We start from the raw sequence: 18,169 nt of genomic DNA on the forward strand, positions 1-18,169 counted from the left end.
TGTTACTGTGGTGGGCTTTGAGGTCTCATATATGCTCAAGCCATGCGCAGTATCTTAGGCCACTTCCTCTTGCCAAGATGTAGCTCCTTCTCCACTATCAGCTCCTTCTCCAGCACCATGTCTGCCTGCATGCTGCCATGTCCCACCATGATGATAATGGACTAAACCTCTTAAACTGTAAGCCAGCCCTAATTAAATGTTTTCCTTTATAAGACTTGTGGTAGGTCTGGAGAGATGGCTCAGAGGTTAAGAGCACCGACTGCTCTTCCAGAGGTCCTGAGTTCAGTTCCCAGCACCCATATGGTGGCTCACAACCATCTGTAATGAGATCTGGCGCCCTCTTCTGTGTACATAACAAATAAATAAATCTTAAAAAAAAATAAAAAAAAAAAAGACTTGTAGTGGTCTTGGTGTCTCTTCACAGCACTAGAAACCCTAAGACAATCACTAACTGAGAAAATGCCTTACAGCTGGATCTCCTTGAGGCATTTTTCCTCAACTGAGGCTCCTTTCTCTCTGATGACTCTGGCTTGTAACAAGTTGACATAAACCAGCCAGTAGAGTAATACATATAAGCAGAAAGTCTCAGGGGGTATTTCATCATAGTGAAGCTTTTGGTTTTCAGTTAGTGTTTTTGCTTGGAGTGTTGGACCACATCTTCTGTGTTAGAGTAGCAGTCTGGATTTAATATGTGCCTGTGTCTCCTGACCAAAATCCAAGGTTTTTCTTTCCTAAAACTTATTACATGCATTGTACCCTTACACACCAAATTAAACACAAAAAGGTGTAGGATTACAGAAATAATTGAGGTTGTAGTAATTAAGACATGAAGGATCAATTGATTTAAAGAACTTCAGTTTTGGGGGGGAAAAAGGGGGAATTTTAGCAAGAACTTGAAAGCAAAGTTTGTCGAGGCAGGGAAAGAAGTAGAAAGTGTTTTCTGGGGATTTGAAACCTGGTCGGTTCTGGCCCACCTGTCTATGGAAGGCGGCCTACGACCTTCCCATGGTGACAATCAGAATAGCAGGGAGCCCACAGTGGTGCCTGCTTTCTCCTGCTCAGGAGCACATTCCACTCCACAGCCAGGGAGCCAAGAGACGTAATTGCTGAGATGGTTTTTGGGGGTGGGTGGTGGGACTGAGGGGTGGGGGTGTTTTGGGGTTCTTGTTTCTTGGAGCCCCTCCCTTACTTTTTACAGACATGGTTCTGCTTGTTTGGTGTGGGATGAGGGAGCAGCTCTTCTTTTCTTGGGTGGGTGCTAGCACAGCCCAAGAAAGAACATCCTCCAGCAGGAACTGGCCCAGAACCAACCCCTGGCAATGACAGACAAAGTGATGCTGAAGAATTGGGGTGGCCTAGAAGTCAAAGGAGGTCAGTCTGGGGACAGGCTGTGTCTGCGCGGGGGGCCGCGCCCCCCTCTGTGACGTGGAGGTGCCAGAGCCCCACACTGTGCGAGACCAGAGTCCAGCTCAAAGCAGGTGGCCCCGTGGCCGGGGGAGCGGGCCCATGGCTGAGGCCGCCCAGCCCAGTGGGGAATCCCAAGGGGCAGAAGTTACGATCCAGATCCAGCAGCCAACAGAGCGAGCCCAGAGGACACCGGTCAGACGGGGCCCGCGCTCCGTGCTCAGAGTGTCCCAGCTGCTGCTCAGGGCCATCGCGGGCCACCCGCGGCTGACACTGGCGGCGCTCAAGAAGGAGCTGGGAAACGCCGGCTACGAAGTGCGCCGGAAGATCAGCCGCCACGTCGGGGAATCCACCAGGTCCGAGAAGGGCACACTCCTTCGGGTCAGTGGCAGCGACGCCGCAGGCTACTTCAGGGTCTGGAGAGCCCCAAAGCCGAGGAGAAAGGGGGGACGGTCCCGGCTGACGCTGGGCCACCGCTCCTCAAGGAGGACCCTGCCCAGATCCCCCAGACCGCGCAGGCCCCGCTCGCGGCGCAAGGCAGCCAAGAAGGCCCGAGAAGTCTGGAGACGCAAGGCTAAGGTTTCCAAGGCAAAGCCCAGGGGGACCAGATCAACGGCCAGGTCAAGAGTCAGGTCAAGGACCAGGTCAAGGACCAGGTCAAGGGCCAGGTCAGTGGCCAGGTCTAGAGCCACAGACCAGGTGTGTGCCAGGGCCAAGGAACAGGCTTGTGCCAGAGCTAGGGAACAGGCTCGTGCCAGGAGCAGGGCACAGGACTGTGCCAAGGCCAAGGAGGAGGAGTACGCCAAGGCCAGGGAACAGGCGTGTACAGGAGCCAGGGAGGAAGCCAGGGTCAGGGCAATGGACAATATCAAAGTAAGGCCTTCAGGGGAAGACGGCAAGCCTCAACCTAAAGATGAGAGGAGGCCAAGCTCGAAATCCAGGGACGAGAAGAGGCAGGAAGCCGAGAAGCTGGTAAAACGAACCACGCAGAAGCCAGCTGTGGCCAAAGCCGACAGTGCTGCTTCCAGCGGACACGGAAAAGCACGCACAAAGTCTTCTACCAAAAGTGAAGGTCCTGGGTGCTCAGGGAATTCTTAATGTCAGAGCTGTTCCTCAGGGCACTGTTTCCTTTCCAGACAGGCTCCAAGGAGAGCAGCTGTCTTTCATTGAAGCTATTTACAAGACCTTCCTGTGTCTGTGTTTTCTCTGGCTCGTTAGCCACTGGAAGGGAAAAGGTGGGTGTTGAGGTGAGACCGATAGCAGGGCCTTGGAAGGGGAGGGGAGCGCGAATTGAGAGTCTGCTAGTCCCACAGGACCTCTCTTAAAGAAAGGAAACAGGAAGAGGGACATCACCAGGGTTACACAAGAATGCCCATCAGGGGCGCTGTCCAATCGTCATTGCGCTTTTGAGAGGCGGGCAAGAGAAGAACAAACACCTTTGAAGGTCCTACTAATTCAGGCGTGGTCTTAATATTAATTTGGGGGTAAAACTTGATCACAGTGAATTTGTAGCTTTTATCCTGAATTATAGTATTTGAGTTGAAAAACATAAAATCTTGGATGTGAATGGTAGGTCAAAGGATGTCGTGGGCGAAAGCATTCCGCATGGGGTGTGGCACAGTGTAGGTGTTCAGGGACCCGCGCTAAATGTGTAGCTGCTGTAGAGCAGAGCAGGACTGGATGGGGACTTAGAGAAATCAGGGTTCCAGTCAGAGTTCTGCCCTTCTGGCCTGAAGCTATGCCATTTGCTTAATTAAGTACCTGTGGTCTTGGATTGTTCTCTGTAAAATATTGGGATTGTCGCTCAATGACGGTAAAACCAGGATGAAGCATCACAGTGTGGGCTTTGCTTAACCAGATTCAGCCAAGGAGGCTGATAGCTGAGAGAGCACTAACTCTTGAAAGGGAAACTGCTAATGTTGACAACACGCTTGTAAGAAACAACCAGAAAATGGGCACTGCATTTGGGCACAAGTCTACCCGGGGTACAATGAGCCACCTATGAGCAAAAGTATGGTTTAGTTCTGGATGCCAGGGTGAAGGGTGGCAGGAGCCATCCTCATGCCATGGGCCACGACTCTAGCTTCCTAGATAGGTAAGACATTAGGGTGAACACAGATTGGCTGCCTCTAAGTGAAGCCAAGTAAGTGGGAGAATGGATGCTTCCAGGGGTGGACTTTTTTTTTTTTTTAATTCTTGATAAGAGGTCATAGTGGACACGGGAGCTTTCCCCCAGATGTATACCTGACCATGTTTTTCCTAGGAGAAGCATTATCTTCCACAAGGGAAATGACGATAATGCCTTTCAAGCTATGTGTGTTCAAGTGATGCGTATTAAAGCTTGCTACTGCTAACTTCCTTTCATGTACGGGAATAACCATTTCAATCCCACTGAAACCAAATCAGAAAAGCACCGGCAGTGTGTCTCAAGTGTGGCTGTGAGCTAAACGCTGGAGTCCCCCACACCCTGCAGTTCTGTGCACTTGAATGTGAATGGCAGAAGGAAGCAAAGGGAATTGGAAAAGAGGATCATCTGGAAAGAGGAACTCAAACACTGTCTGGTGGACACAGAACAAAATGAACCACGTGCCCTCATGGCAGCAGGGGACTCTGTATTCTTGTAGTCCTGGGTTGTAACCCGAAGAATACAATGATTTAGAATTAACTATTTCTACCTAAAGTAGGCTATTGGTGACTCTGGCCATTTATCTAATTTCCTAGAGACCATCATACTTTTATTATTGTTGTTTATTTCAGCAAAGTTTCATTCAGTACAATTTAATTAACTTTATATTACCTTGTATAGGACCAGTAGCAAATAGGCAATCCAAACCCTGAGCCTATCTAGACAAAAGTGATTACTCCACTTATTTTCATTAATAAACTCTGGAGTAGGTATATTTTAGGGAAATACAGGAAATCATGAACTCAATTCAGGCTATCTAGCTCATTGGACTATCTGAGTGCTCCGCCAAAGGAATTCCTCCTTTTCCAAATATCTAATTATATACCTCACATCCAGCCATTAGTGCAAGACTTTAGGACCTATCCTGAGACCACTCCAAGTGGATAAATCACAATCCCCACTTTTTTTTTTAATATATACATTCCATGGGAAGCTTTGGTTATTCCCAGCAAATAAAATGTCCCTAACCTCAATTCTTGGCTTTCCTGTTACCCCACTTGTCAAATACAATGCTAACCAGATTATCGTTGGGGATAAAGTTTTAGTGGACACTTATTCCTGGGGAGACACGAATAAATATCTGTGTACCCCAGATAAGGAACCATGACAGACCAAAGTGAGGCTACAAACAACGTCCAAATTGGTGAACCAATGAGGTTTACTGGGCTTGCACTATGGGTAAGAGGCTACTGATGGGACCAGAAATGATTCATCCCCAGTCCTGTGTAAGACCATAGCTCTGTGTACACTGTGTAAGGCCACTCATGGCCCTGTGTAAGATCCCATTCACAGCACTGTGTAAGGCCACTCACAGCACTGTGTACACTGTGTAAGGCCACTCATGCCCTGTGTAAGATCCCACTCACAGCTCTGTGTATACTGTGTAAGACCACTCATGTCCTGTGTACACTGTGTAAGGCCACTCACAGCAATATATAAGACCACTCCTCACCTGACTTCATTCCCTGGGGGCTTTGCTAAATCTTGTGGCAGACCCAAGTCTGCTTCTTCCTGTAGACCCTCCCAGATCCCTATTCTTCTAGTCCATGCCCATTCCTTTATGCCAGCTCCCAATATCTAGAAACATATTCTACCTGGAACCCCCAGGGACCACATCTGGCAAGGGACTGAGAAGTACTCCCTACCAGGCAACCCAGAGTCACCACAGTTTCCGCAGATCTGGAGAAGGCAACAGAAACCAAGGAACAGAGCACTCAACCCAACAAAGACCAGATAGCAATGCCTACAGTCACAACCATCACAGACCCAGAAGCCTAGATGCCACTGCCAAAACACAGCCATACCACCCTAAACAATTTGCCTCCACCATAACCAGCAACTCTCCTAGAGCAGGCCCTGAAAAGCAACACAGCAGATGCTCAAGACAATCACTCCAAATAGCTCTTACAAATATACTCAAGGACCTCAAAGAGGATGTGAATAAATCCCTTAATGAAGTCTGTGAGTGCATAAAAGTGGAAAGAAATGAATAAAAGTCTAATATCCGAAGCTAGAAATAGAATCGCTAAAGAAAACCCAAATTGAGGTAAAACTGGAGAGGAAAATTTTAGGAAGTGAAACAAAATCTCAGAGGGAAGTCTCACCAACAGAGTACAAGACATATGTCTTAGTCAGGGTTTCTATTGCTGTGAAGAGACACCATGGCTATGGCAACTCTTACAAAGGAAAACATTTAATGGGGTGGCTTGCAGATTCAGAGGCTCAGTCCATTTATCACAGCAGGACATGGTGGCGTGCAGGCAGACATGGTGCTGGAGGAGCTGAGAGTTCTACATCTTGGTATGCAGGTGACAGGAAGTGGTCTGAGATACTGGGCATGGCTTGATCATATATGAGACATCAAAGCCCGCCCCCACAGTGACACACACTTCCTCCAACAAGGCCACACCTCCTTAGTGCTACTCCCTATGAGCTTATGGGGGCCATTAAATTCAAACTACTATAACATACAAGAGAAAACCTCAGGTATTGAGGAAAAGATAGAAGAGATAGATTCCTCAGTCAAAGAATACATTAAATCTAAAAAAGAAAAAAAATCCAGGAACAAATCATTCAGGCAATCTGAGACATTATGTAAAGACTAAATCTAAGAATAACATCAATAGAGGACAGAGAAACCCAGATCAAGGGCACAGAAAATATATTCAACAAAATCATTGGAGAAAATTCCTCTAACCTAAAGAGATACTTATCAAGATGTAAGAAGTGTAATTAGCACCAAATAAATTAGACCAGAAAAGAAATTCTCACAACACATAATCAAAACACTAAACATATAGAACCAAGAAATTTAAAAGCTACAAGAGAAAAAGACCAAGTAACAAGGTCTTTATATTTTACTTGGTCTTTTCCTCTTGAACATCCAAGAAAACATAGGAATAAATAATCCCCCAGAATGGTCTCAATTTCTCAATAAAAAGACACACACTAACAGATTGGATTATGTAGCACAGATTCTAATGACAGCTGAAAGATCAGAGAAGCAGAGCAGCAGCCACTAGAAAGACTTGTTACCTCTAGGAATCCTCAGACTGAAAGGGCTGAGCTCCTGTCTTATCACTTCCTGTCTTTGTCCAGCCATGTCACTTCCTGTTTCCTCCTCCCAAGTGCTGGGATTAAAGACATGAGATCCCAAGTGCAGGAATTAAAGGTGTATGCCAACACTGCCTGGCCTCTAGTGGCTAGCTCCATACTCTGATCTCCAGGTAAGCTTTATTTGTTAGAACACAAACAAACTATCACTACATTTCCCCCTTTTTGTCTAAAATTTAAAAAAAGATGTTATAACTAATATAATGAAAACTATATATAATAAGTACAATAATTATATACAATGTATACAGGTAATAAATACATCAATAATGTCTAGTCCATTAGCATTTGACAAATTCAGAGAAAACACCCCATTATCTATCCTATCTTGGTGAGTCCAAAGTATTGTACCTAATTTACCTTCTATCCTAATTTGCATTACCAACCCAAAACTATCTTTTGATGTCTTTCAACCCTATACACTTTATACCTCTATAGTGAGTTTCTTTTCTGAGCCTGGTAACAAGGAAAATTATAAACATAACTATCTAGTCTTCAACTCCATCAGAGACCTGAGAAGGAAATAATATTACCTGAGTAAGCAGGAAGTGCAAGCAAGCAACTTCCAAAAATTGTGAGAAATGACAGGAACAGCTGGCTGCCTGGTCAGTCACCCAAGATTCCTCTGCAATGTTGAGGCATCATCTTTGGCCTACAGGCCTAGAATATCTGCCAGACTCATCTGTGAAGCAGGATTTTCTAAAGGGCATTCCCACCTTGTCTTGGCAAGGTTCAGCAGTCCTTTCTTTTGTGTCCTGCTTGTACATTTGTACAGCATACTGTCAGCAGTCGATGTAAGGGCACTGTCTTGTCCAGTGGCTAACTTTTGTCACAAAGAAAGTAAACTCCATATGGAGTTTCTTCAATGCCCATCATCTTCTCCAAAATAGATTGGTGCTGCCAAGAGCAGACATGTCTCGTCATAAAAAACAAAAAACAAACAAACAAAAAACCCCTATGTTATTAAAACATCTTAAATGCCATATTCTGTAGATCTCTGGAGTTTGAAGACCACCTATCTACCTAAAATATATCTGTTTGACCATGAAAACATAACTAACATGACTACAAGTTTAATGGTAATAGGTGACCAACTACTAACCTGCAATTTCTTATTATCCTAAATAGTTGATAATAATAACTTTCAAGGACTAGAAATTTGCATTACATTGTTAAATGAGTTGTATAGGTACAATGCTTTGAACAAGATTAGAAGTGTATATACAGTATGTTCTAAAAAATAATCTCAACTTTGTATCAATACACAAAGATCCATATCAATGTAAAATATTTAAAACAAGTAGTTGCTTTTTAAAAGTAGATTTAAAGGGTTGGGGATTTAGCTCAGTGGTAGAGTATTTGCCTAGCAAGTGCAAGGCCCTGGGTTTCGGTCCTCAGCTCTGGCAAACAAACAAACAAACAAAAACAAAAACAAAAACAAAAACAAAAAACAAAACAAAAAAAACCCCTCACTTTATAAAAGTAGATTTAAAAATCTACCCTTTTATTTTACTATTTCTATAGCTCCCTTTTTTCTTTTCAATATAAGAACCCTGAATCTAAACTCCTTTGTTCAGCTTTTTTTCCTATTACCAATAATAATATGTAACCAACCCCCCTAAACAATGACAAATATCCATAATCTATTGAATGACCAAAACTCACCCACCCCACCTCTTGGGAATGTGGGTGTTGTGTTCTTAAAATTACTTCCCACTGTCTCAGGGTGATGGCATCTTTAGGGGATCTTGAAAAAAATAGGCTAATTGTCAAGTTCTGGGAGAGGTAGTGTGTCATTTGTTGTCCGGTCTCTGTGTGATGGGAAAGTGCAGGGCTTGTCTCAAAGTCCTGGCTAGAGTAGTCTGTGAGGCTGGGTCATCTCAGCTAGCCACCTTGAAATTGTCCTGAGCAGTTTGTAGTCCAAAGCTGATCTTTGGGTGGTGTTTGTCAGCTTAGTGGAGTTATCATAGTCCATGTGGAATCATTGTTATGGGGTCCCATCATCCTTTTGGAGACTTCAAAGGTCACTGGTAGGTATGGTCATGGTTCATTGCAGATAACTTAAACATTTTAAATGTCATATGCAGCAGATCTCAAAGAGGTTAAAGGATCAATATTTGTTCTGTACACCCAGAGTAAAATAACTTAAATGCCTAGTTACCCGATAGAGACTCAAACCTGAAATCATGCACAGGAAGCTAGATGAACCCTTTTTCTAGAATTAGTAAGTACTCTATATGACCATCAACATCATGACAAAAAGTTAAAAAATATATTAATCTTATAAATTTTGAGATAATATTTATGCCTTAAGAAAAATTTTAAAGAGTCAAAATAAAACCAAAGGATTATGAGGTTAGTGGCAATAAAATAGTCCCTAATTTTGGTTTTTCTTCTGTCCCATATTAGGTGGCTCTTCTGACATGAGACACAGATTTTGGAGTTTACATTAACAAGAATTCTTGGGTTCAGAGAAGGAGAGAGCCACACTCCAACTCCAAAGCCAGCTTTAATTTTTAATTGGACTGGAACTACATAAAGACCATTTGTGTTATGTGTCTGTAGAGAACAATAGAAACAAACATTTGGAAAGATTTATGAAATTTTATCCTGTTAGAGATGTGATATACCAATAGGCCAATTTACTTTTCTTCTTGGGACATTTTTTCTAGATGACTTGTCCTTTGTCTTCACATGTCTTATTTGTATAGTGGTCTTCAGATTTCTTAGCTGGATGCCTTCATTCTCCTGAAAAGACAAAAACAAAACCCTGCCCAACCCTAACTTTGGGAAGGTTCCCTTTTGGCAAGGTATAGCTGATCAAATGAAAAGCATTTGTTAGTCATACAAGTTAGTTTAGATCGAATAGTCATGCTGATTGATGAACTATCACCTCTTCTAATTAAGAGATCTCTCTTGTTCAAATTGAACCTTTATCAATTTTGACTTACAGTTTCTTCTGAATTTTTTATTCTCTCTTCTATAGCTGTTCTATCATTCAGAGAAGCATGGTTTTTGTTTTTTGTTGTTTTTATAATGGATATTGGGTTCTTTAATTGCCCTGGGAAGGAGTTTCCTCCACAATGATAGGAAACAACTGAACCAAATTTGACATGGGGGCCTAAGAGAGGCCCCTCCAGGCGTTTCCCAAGGGCAAAGGGTGACCTTGACTGTCCCTTGTTGATCTACATTTATTTGTCCAAGGTCTGCCTTTGCCACACCCTCTGAATACACCAGCAGGGAGGGGCATTCTGCTGGGATTATTCTTAGAAAAAAACATTGTTTCTAAGAACACCCTGTTTCCAATCCCTTCTTAGGTGACCTTGTTTACCACAATTGAAACACCTGACATTTTGATTTTTCTTCAAAATTCTGGAAATCACCTCTCCTATCTAAGCATCATGGTCATGAGATTCAATATTGATTGTATCTCGGATCCATTTCTCCAAGGATGCTGATCTCGCCTTTAATGGCCTAATTACCCTTTTTCATTGTGCATTAACATTTTCAAAAGTGAGAGATTCAATTATCATTTGTCTAGCTTCTGAATTTGGTATCATTCTATTTACTGCTGAAGTCAATCTTTGTAAGAAATCAGTGAAGATTTCTTTTGGACCTTTTACAACTTTAATAAATGACTCAGTTTTCTTTCCTAATTCTTCAGTTCTGTTCCAAGAATTCAAGGCTGCTACACGGCAGAAAGCCAGGGTGTGGTCATCATATAGAGATTGCCTTTCTACATTAGAAAAATCTCCCTCTCCAAGAAGTTGGTCTTCAGAAATTTCCATACCTCTGGCCCTTCTTTATTGTTCAATGGTCTTAGCCTCATCTTTCCACCAGGTCCTCCACTGTAACTAAGGACCAGGCTCGAAGACTGCTGTAACCAAGTCTCTCCAGACTTGAGGGATAATTCCATTACAAGTTGACCATGAGTTTAACATCTGTTTCACAAAAGGTGAATGCATGCCATATGAGACTATTGCTTTCTTGAATCTCCTCAAATCTAACATTTGCTCTTATGTAGTCTTGGGGATATCTATCATTTGGCAGTTCCTGTAAGGCTACTGGATAAATTAAGGTTGGCTTTTTGAAAACCTTAGGCTGTTCCTCTCTAACCTTATAATGCAATGCTGAGATTGGTTCTCTTTTAAGTTCTCCTGTCTGTGTCTGAATATTTCCATGATCTGTTTTAATAAGTTTTTCTAAATTTTTATCTTGGCACTCATAATTTTTAATTTTAACCAAATTTTTTAAATGATAAAGCAAAAATGACCAAACAGATAATATTTATAATTGATTATGTAAATCCCATCTAAATTAACTATCCTCTCATTTAATTGCTCCATTTTCAAACTGTCCAGCATATTATCATACAGAGACCTAACTCCCTCCATTGTAATAGTGTTTCCCATTTTTTAATGTGGGGAAATACTCTCTCCTTTAACTATTCCTCCCTTTAAGAATTCTCAGTTGACTCACCAAATCGGCCAACAATGAGGCTGAAGACGTGAAGCTGACTGCTGCTGCAGAGAACAGTAGAAACCTGAGCAGGTTATCTAGCGTGGCAGCCTTCTGAGGAGGGGGTCCAGGGAGAGTCCACAACCCACCAGGAGAAGAGAGGCCAGCTGTCTGCATGGGGGAAGTGAAAGTGGTTAACTCCTGCAGGGTTTGGGGCCCCAATGCCTGTGTGTGGAGTTTGCTGCAGAGAGGCTGCAACAGAAAAACCCCAGACTCACTCAGAGGCTTAGGACAAAAGAGAGAACCTAGCCAGCAAGGCAGTGACTCCAGCGGGAGCTCCCTGGCTGCAGCTCCTGGTGTGTACCAGTGGCTGCCAACCTGTGGGCAAGAGGCTTTTTCGTGAATTTCTGCCCTACAAATTGGACGCCAGCTGTAGCACGAATTCTAATTGGTCTTAAAAATAAAAACCTGGAGTCAGATATCAGGATGAAAGCTGAAAGATCAGAGATGCAGAGCATCCAGCCACTAGAAAGACTTGTTCCCTCTAGGAATCCTCAGACTGAAAGGGCCAAGCTCCTGTCCTGCCCGCCCCCTCCTTATCACTTCCTGTTTCCTCCTCCCGAGTGCTGGGATCAAAGACATGAGATCCCAAGTGCTGGGAGCAAAGGTGTGTGCCACCTCTGCCTGGCCTCTGGTGGCTAGCTCTGCACTCTGATCTCCAGGTAAGCTTTACTTGTCAGAGCACAAACTATTCCCACAAGATTATGTAAAGCTATTATTGAGAATGGCGAGTGTTGGTCACTCCTGTTCTTTCCCTGTCTGTGCTCATAGCCCGATGTTGTGTTCAGTAAATGTAGCTTCCTTTGCTTTATTGCTGTGGCCTCTTTGCTGTGTTCAGTTCTCTCTTGGGTCTGCACTATCACTTCCAGTATTCTCTGCAGGGCCAGAAGAGAGAGAGAGAGAGAGAGAGAGAGAGAGAGAGAGAGAGAGAGAGTGTTTCTCATCAAAAGTTTTTCTTTATGTTTCAACTATGGCAGATAGCTTTGCTGGGTGAAGTGGTCTGGGGTGGCATTTGTGGTTATTGTAGAACTTAGAGAACACTGACTGCTTCAGTCCCTTCTGGTTTTTGAAGTTTCCGTTGAGACTAGGCTGCCAGCAGACGGTGTGGCCCAGGTTAAAGGTGGATCTTCCCCCTCCAAGGAGCTGGATTAAAAGTGGGTCGTCTTATTTCAGGTGATTTAATTAAGAAAAAAAAAATGTTAGCAAAGTAGCCGGCCACCTGGGTTTCAGAGTTCATTCCAGACGCAGTCAAGTTGACAACCAAGAGGAGCTGTCTTGGGATTTTTCTCTTGAGGCTTTTGGTATCCTCTCTTCGTTGGGTGTAGTTAGTGTTCTAACTATACTTTTTCTGGTCTGGTCTCTTTGGTGTTCTGTGTGCTTCTCGAATCTACACCCAATGTGTCTTTCTATAATGTGCTTATTTATATTGTTTCTGTGTGGGTGAAGGTCACGTGTTCAGAAGGCCACTTCCACACAATATTTCCATGTCAGCGGTCTCAAAACAGCGGATTTCTCCTGCTCTCGCCCACTGGGGAACTCCGACTCGGCAAACCGCCTGTAGAGAGGGCTCTCATTGAAGTCACAAGGTAAGCACCTAGACACAGGGGAGCTGCCAGTCTGAGGACTTAATATAGGGGCAACATATCAAGATCCAAAGAGGAGAACCAAAAACTGAGGTGTGAACACAAAGGCTTGATGGAGTAGACAGCGTCAGAATTTCGCTGGTTTGTTGAAGCCGGCTGCAGACACAGGCGCCCCCATTGAGTCCAGAATCAATTCCCTAACCTGTTTGTTTTTCCCCCTGTGTGGTGGAAAAGAGCAAATACATTAACATTAAAAGTATTTCTCGAGTGGTTGAGGGAAAGTGAGAGTGAACAGGGAGACAAGAGAAGCCCAGAGGCAATCAGCCTGGGAAATCCTCAGAGGCATCTGAGGCACATCCCTTGAGCAGGGGTCCCGACGAGTCCCTAAGGCCCTGGGCTACGGGTCAGCCACCAGCCTCTGTGTCCCCCGCCGCGCTCAAAGCAACCCCAGAGCCAGCTTTCTCCCGGTCCTAACCCACCAGTGCCTGCTTTACGCTTCATTTAGCTTCCAGAAAATGTCTAGTTTCTGTGAACTTGCTCAGAGGTCTATTGGAAGCGGCCATCACCACCTGGTCTCCCAAAGGTAGGGTGGGCAGAATGGTCCTGAGACTGGGTAGAAGGGGGATGCCGGGGGTGTGTGGGGGTATCCAAGGTCCTCGTTCTCGGGCCCCACCCACTCTGTCCCCCTCTGCAGCGCCCTCTGGAGCTGGTCACTGGCCCAGCAGCACTGGGAGCTGGGCAATGTGGGGGGGGGGGCTTGTTTCTGAGGCTTGATTTGGAGGGGCGACTGGGTCGAGATTGACACACAACCTCCCCTTCAATCCTTCACCTCACCTCGCAGCACAAACTCTGTCATGGCTTTAAAAAAAAATCTGGAGCGACGAATGGGGAATAGAAACTTAGAACGGCGCGTTACGTCATCGTCCTATTTGAGACAGTTTGAGGCTCAGGAAACACAGGGTCAATTACCGCCCGGCCAAAAAAAGATAGAATGTGTATTAAGAAAAATACCTGGGAAAGGAGTAAAGGGCTAGATCCTGCTAGTGGAGGCAAACAGTGGGACGCTGGTGGCGCACTGTGGATGAGATTTTGAATACAGTAGAGAAGAGGGAAGGACATGGAGAGAGAAGGGAGAGGGGAGAAGAGCAGCTGTAGTCGAGCCACGAATTTAGGGAAAGGAGTGGAAAGATGGGTTGACCCCAGCGTAGCAGAGTTAAAGACGATACGGTGCAGCAGGGCAGAGGGACAGATGGGATCATGATGGAGTGGAGTTAGCCAGACACCTGAGAGAGAAACTAGGTTCCCGGAGACAGAAACGGGGCAGAATGAATACCTTTGGGAAAGGGTGGGATTGCTCAAAACAAAACCCAACCAAACAGAAGTGAGAAGGAGCAGGAAGTGTGAAGCTTGTGCGGAACAGAAGTGGTGACGAGAAAGAGGGGCGGAGCCTGAGGTGTGGACCCAAGCCGGGGGTGGGGGGGGGGGGGTTGTTTGTTGTTTGTTTTGTTTTTCAGTGTGAAATAATGAGACCTTGAAATCCCCAGTCCCAGTCAATGACGGGAGCTTGGTGTTTCAGGTGTTGGTGACTAGCTCACGTTCTCTGGGAGCGAGGGAAGAAACTAGGGGCAGAACCCAGGACCAGCCTCCTGAGTGTGACGTTCCACTTAGAGGGTGAAGCAACGCTGCTTGGATGAAATCTGAATCTCCAGCCAATGGGTCTCAATTCTGGAGGGCATGCTAAAAAACCGGTTGTTGGGCTCAAAGACTACTTTGTTGGTTTGTTTGCTTTTGTTTTTCAAGACAGGGTTTCTCTGTGTAGCTTTGGAGCCTGTCCTGGAACTCACTCTGTAGCCCAGGCTGGCCTGGAACTCACAGAGATCCTCCTGCCTCTGCCTCCAGAGTGCTGGGATTAAAGGCCTCCACCACCACTGCCCAGCCAAAGACTACATTTTGAGAAGCACAGTTCGGTAGATCATGCGAGGAAAGATGGAGTTTTGCCAGCTCAGTCTTACCCAGCCCCATTCAGTGTGATCTCCTGGAAAGAAACAGAAGGGACCTCTAGGTCTGGGGCAGGGCTCCCTCCTAGAGCCCTGGGTGGGAAGAGGAACAGTGGTCTCCTTGTACGAGTGTTAGGAAGGGAGAGGCTTTGTCCCAAACTATGGCCCTATATCTCCCCTGAAAGCATAGCATCTCTCTAGCAAGACACAAATGCTACCGATGTGGTTTAAAATGCAAAGAGCCTTGGGAAGGCAATACCCTTTGGGCTGCAGTGTGCTGTGTGAGGGTTCTCCAGGAGAAGGAAAAGGGAAGGAGGCCCAGAATACTGAAGACACACCGCAAATGGGGGAACACAATAGGCTCCTCCAGATAGACCACTCTATTTTACAGCTTGCCCAGAGAGAACATTGAAACGTTTCATTTAAAAGGGCTAGTGTGGGGGTTGGGAAAGATGGCTCCACCTTTAAGAGCACTTGTTGCTCTGGCGGAGGACACAGATTCCCAGCACCCCCATGGTAGCTGGTTCACAAATCATCCATAATAACAGTTCTGGGATATATATTCATTGCCCATGTCTGGCCTCCGAGGGCATCAGACATTCAGACATACATGTGGTGCGCATATGTACATACATTCATACTCAAACACCTAAAACTTTAAACATTTCAGGGGATAGTGTGGTGATGAGGCACAAGAGTTGAGAAGGTGAAAAGTTTGAGGCTGTGGAAAGTTTCCTGGGGGCGGGGGTGTGGAACAGACGCATTCACTCATTTAATGGCTGTTGCTTGTTTTATTATTTGTCCAAAGGAGGTGGTGTTGGACCGAGGTAGAAAAGATAGCAATACATCAGAAGTGAGCCAAAGGATCCTTCCTTTTGCACAAAGCCCTTCAACCCCACGCTGCCTTTCAGCGGGGTGCTGTAACTGCACTGCACTTGGAGGGCTCCACTTTCTGTCCCTGCAATTACTGAGACAGAGAAAAGGCTGGAGGTTTGATGTGGTTATCACAAGGCATAATCTGATAGGATGGAAGGTAACTTCCACACGGCCTTTAAAACCAGGTGTGTGGGCTGAGCTGTGAGTGCGCCAGGGTTCCCTAAGAACAGACCCCAGTCATTACAGACCTCCTCTCTTGGTGCCTTCTAGTATTTTAGTCCTTAAAATATTTCTTGACTCTTGCCTTGTAATTCTTGGCACAGGTATCTATACAACAAGCACGAATCAGACAGAAATAAACTCCTTCTGATTTTTAAACAGGATCTCATTACATAGCCTTGGCTGACCTAGAACTTAGACATCCACCTGCCTCTGCCTCCCAAGTGCTGGGATTACAGGTGTGTGCCACCACAGTGAGCTTTTCCCCTTTCTCTTACTCCAGTTGAAAGATTCCATGGCAGAACTAAGTCTGCTTAATGCATATGCAAATGAGTGAACCGTAAATGTCTACTTTTCTGCAAAGTAAATTCTGGTTTCCATCAGATTCTCAATGGATCTGCAATCTGAAACATGTTCTGTTACAGAGGGCTTTGCACAGAATTGGCTTATCTTAAATGTTTGTATTCAAGTGGGAGGTTTTCCTCATTCTCTTACTACTGCCTCTACACAGATCCCATTCCCGGAGCCAAGGCTAAGGCCTGCTTGCAAAGGGCTGCCCATATTTGCTTAATTTATCAGAACGTAAGCAAGAGAAACGCGTTCCAGTTCAAGAACGAAGGCTATTCTCAGTCAGGGGCTGGGGTGCTCATGTAACCAAGATGCCTAGTCAGCAAAGTGACTTCTATTTCCATTCCTCTTGAGCCCAGGGCCCAAGAGCTCTGTCTGATTCACCCAGCTCTTCCTGAGCAGAGCCCTCATTAACTAGATTGCTGCAAATCACTTCCTCTTGCTTCTCTGGCTAATTCCAACTGTGTTCGAGAAATCACTGTCTTGGGGAAAGACAAAACCCAGCCTGTAAGGCTTGAAGAGAAAGATGCCCACTTTCACACTCTTTGCTCTTCTTCCTCCCTAACTCCAAACTTCTCTTCTTATATGGAAGATAAGTTGTACGTTGTAAGATTGGTATTAATACAGCCACCAAAAAGAAAAACAGTGGCCAACTGATGAACCGATGACATGAGATCATGGGTAGGAAGGAGCCCTAGTGCAGGCAGCTAACCTTAGAAGAGTCTCGGTGTGAAGCCCTTCCCAGAACAGAGAGGAACACTATCGGAAAGCTCCTGATTCTCATCAGCTGCCAAGCTGAGCTACAGCCTTTCCCCCGAAAGTTCTTTTTCCTGGGAGAATGAGATGCTCAACACCAGTTTTTCCCTTTGACGAAGCTGTGAGAGTCAACGAGACAATGGTAGTCCAGCGCTGCCATTCCTGTCCTAATTTTCTAGCACTTAAAACAAGACAAAACTGCACTCAGCACGAACCGCCGTCACCTCCCTTGAAGTCAACAGCAAAAACCACTGTGTCTCTTCCCATCTCTGCAGGAGAGAATAATTTCCATCTCAGAGATTCAGACCTAGATACACAAATCCACAACTGTCTATACCGCGGGGATACTGGGGAAGACGTCGTACACAACTTAAGCCATCATTGCACCATTCTGCCCTTTACCACTGAGAATACCTTTAAACAAAACCCCAAGTTCATACCACCGCCACTACTCTTACCCCTAGAACACAATTCCTAGAAAACCTAGCTTGTACACTTTGCACTGAGCATGCTCTCTTCAAAGACCCTGCACACGTACACACACAGACACTAAAACACAAAAGGAAGGCCATGTTCCAGGGGACAGTTTTTTCCTTTGGTGTGGGCCTGGGTTACTTGGGGGTGTAAAGTTGTAATCTGATCTCAGCTCTGTGTGTGTGTGTGTGTGTGTGTGTGTGTGTGTGTGTTGAGTGTGCGTTGTGTGTGTGGCGTGTGTGTGGTGTGTGTGTGTGTGGTGTGTGTGTGTGTGGTGAGTGTGTGTGGTGTGTGTGTGTGTGTGTGGTGAGTATGTGTGGTGTGTGTGTGTGTGGTGTGTGTGGTATGTGTGTGTGGTGTGTGGTGAGTGTGTGTGGTATGTGTGTGTGGTGTGTGGTGAGTGTGTGGTGTGTGTGGTGTGTGGTGTGTGTGTGTGGTGTGAGTATGTGTGATGTGTGTGGTGTGTGGTGAGTGTGTGTGGTATGTGTGTGTGGTGTGTAGTGAGTGTGTGTGTGTGTGTGTGTGTGGTGTGTGCAGAACGGGTGGACTAGGAGTAGGGAGTGGAGGGTCACTGTATTTTTCAGAGGTGGGGTGAGAAGCATGTAGTGATGGGGGAAAGGTGACAGATCCACACAACAATGTCCCCCCTTGCTTTCACAGATACAAATGGAGACTCTGGGCGCCTAGTCGCCGTC

General features: G+C 45.3%; 1 protein-coding gene across 1 annotated transcript; it reads left to right on the forward strand.

The window, feature by feature from the left end:
* Positions 1-1,506: 1,506 nt before the first annotated feature.
* On the forward strand, positions 1,507-2,502 carry LOC118596740 (testis-specific H1 histone). Its single transcript, XM_036207619.1, has one exon. The coding sequence runs from the start codon at positions 1,507-1,509 to the stop codon at positions 2,500-2,502; it is 996 nt and encodes a 331-aa protein (XP_036063512.1).
* The last annotated feature ends 15,667 nt before the right edge of the window (positions 2,503-18,169 follow it).

Source organism: Onychomys torridus, chromosome 16 (assembly GCF_903995425.1).
Source record: "Onychomys torridus chromosome 16, mOncTor1.1, whole genome shotgun sequence".
In the NCBI taxonomy this organism is placed as follows: Eukaryota; Metazoa; Chordata; class Mammalia; order Rodentia; family Cricetidae; genus Onychomys; species Onychomys torridus.

Excerpts from the sequence above, each read along its gene's own strand:
- LOC118596740 (XM_036207619.1), top strand. The coding sequence starts at position 1,507 with ATGGCTGAGGCCGCCCAGCCCAGTGGGGAATCCCAAGGGGCAGAAGTT.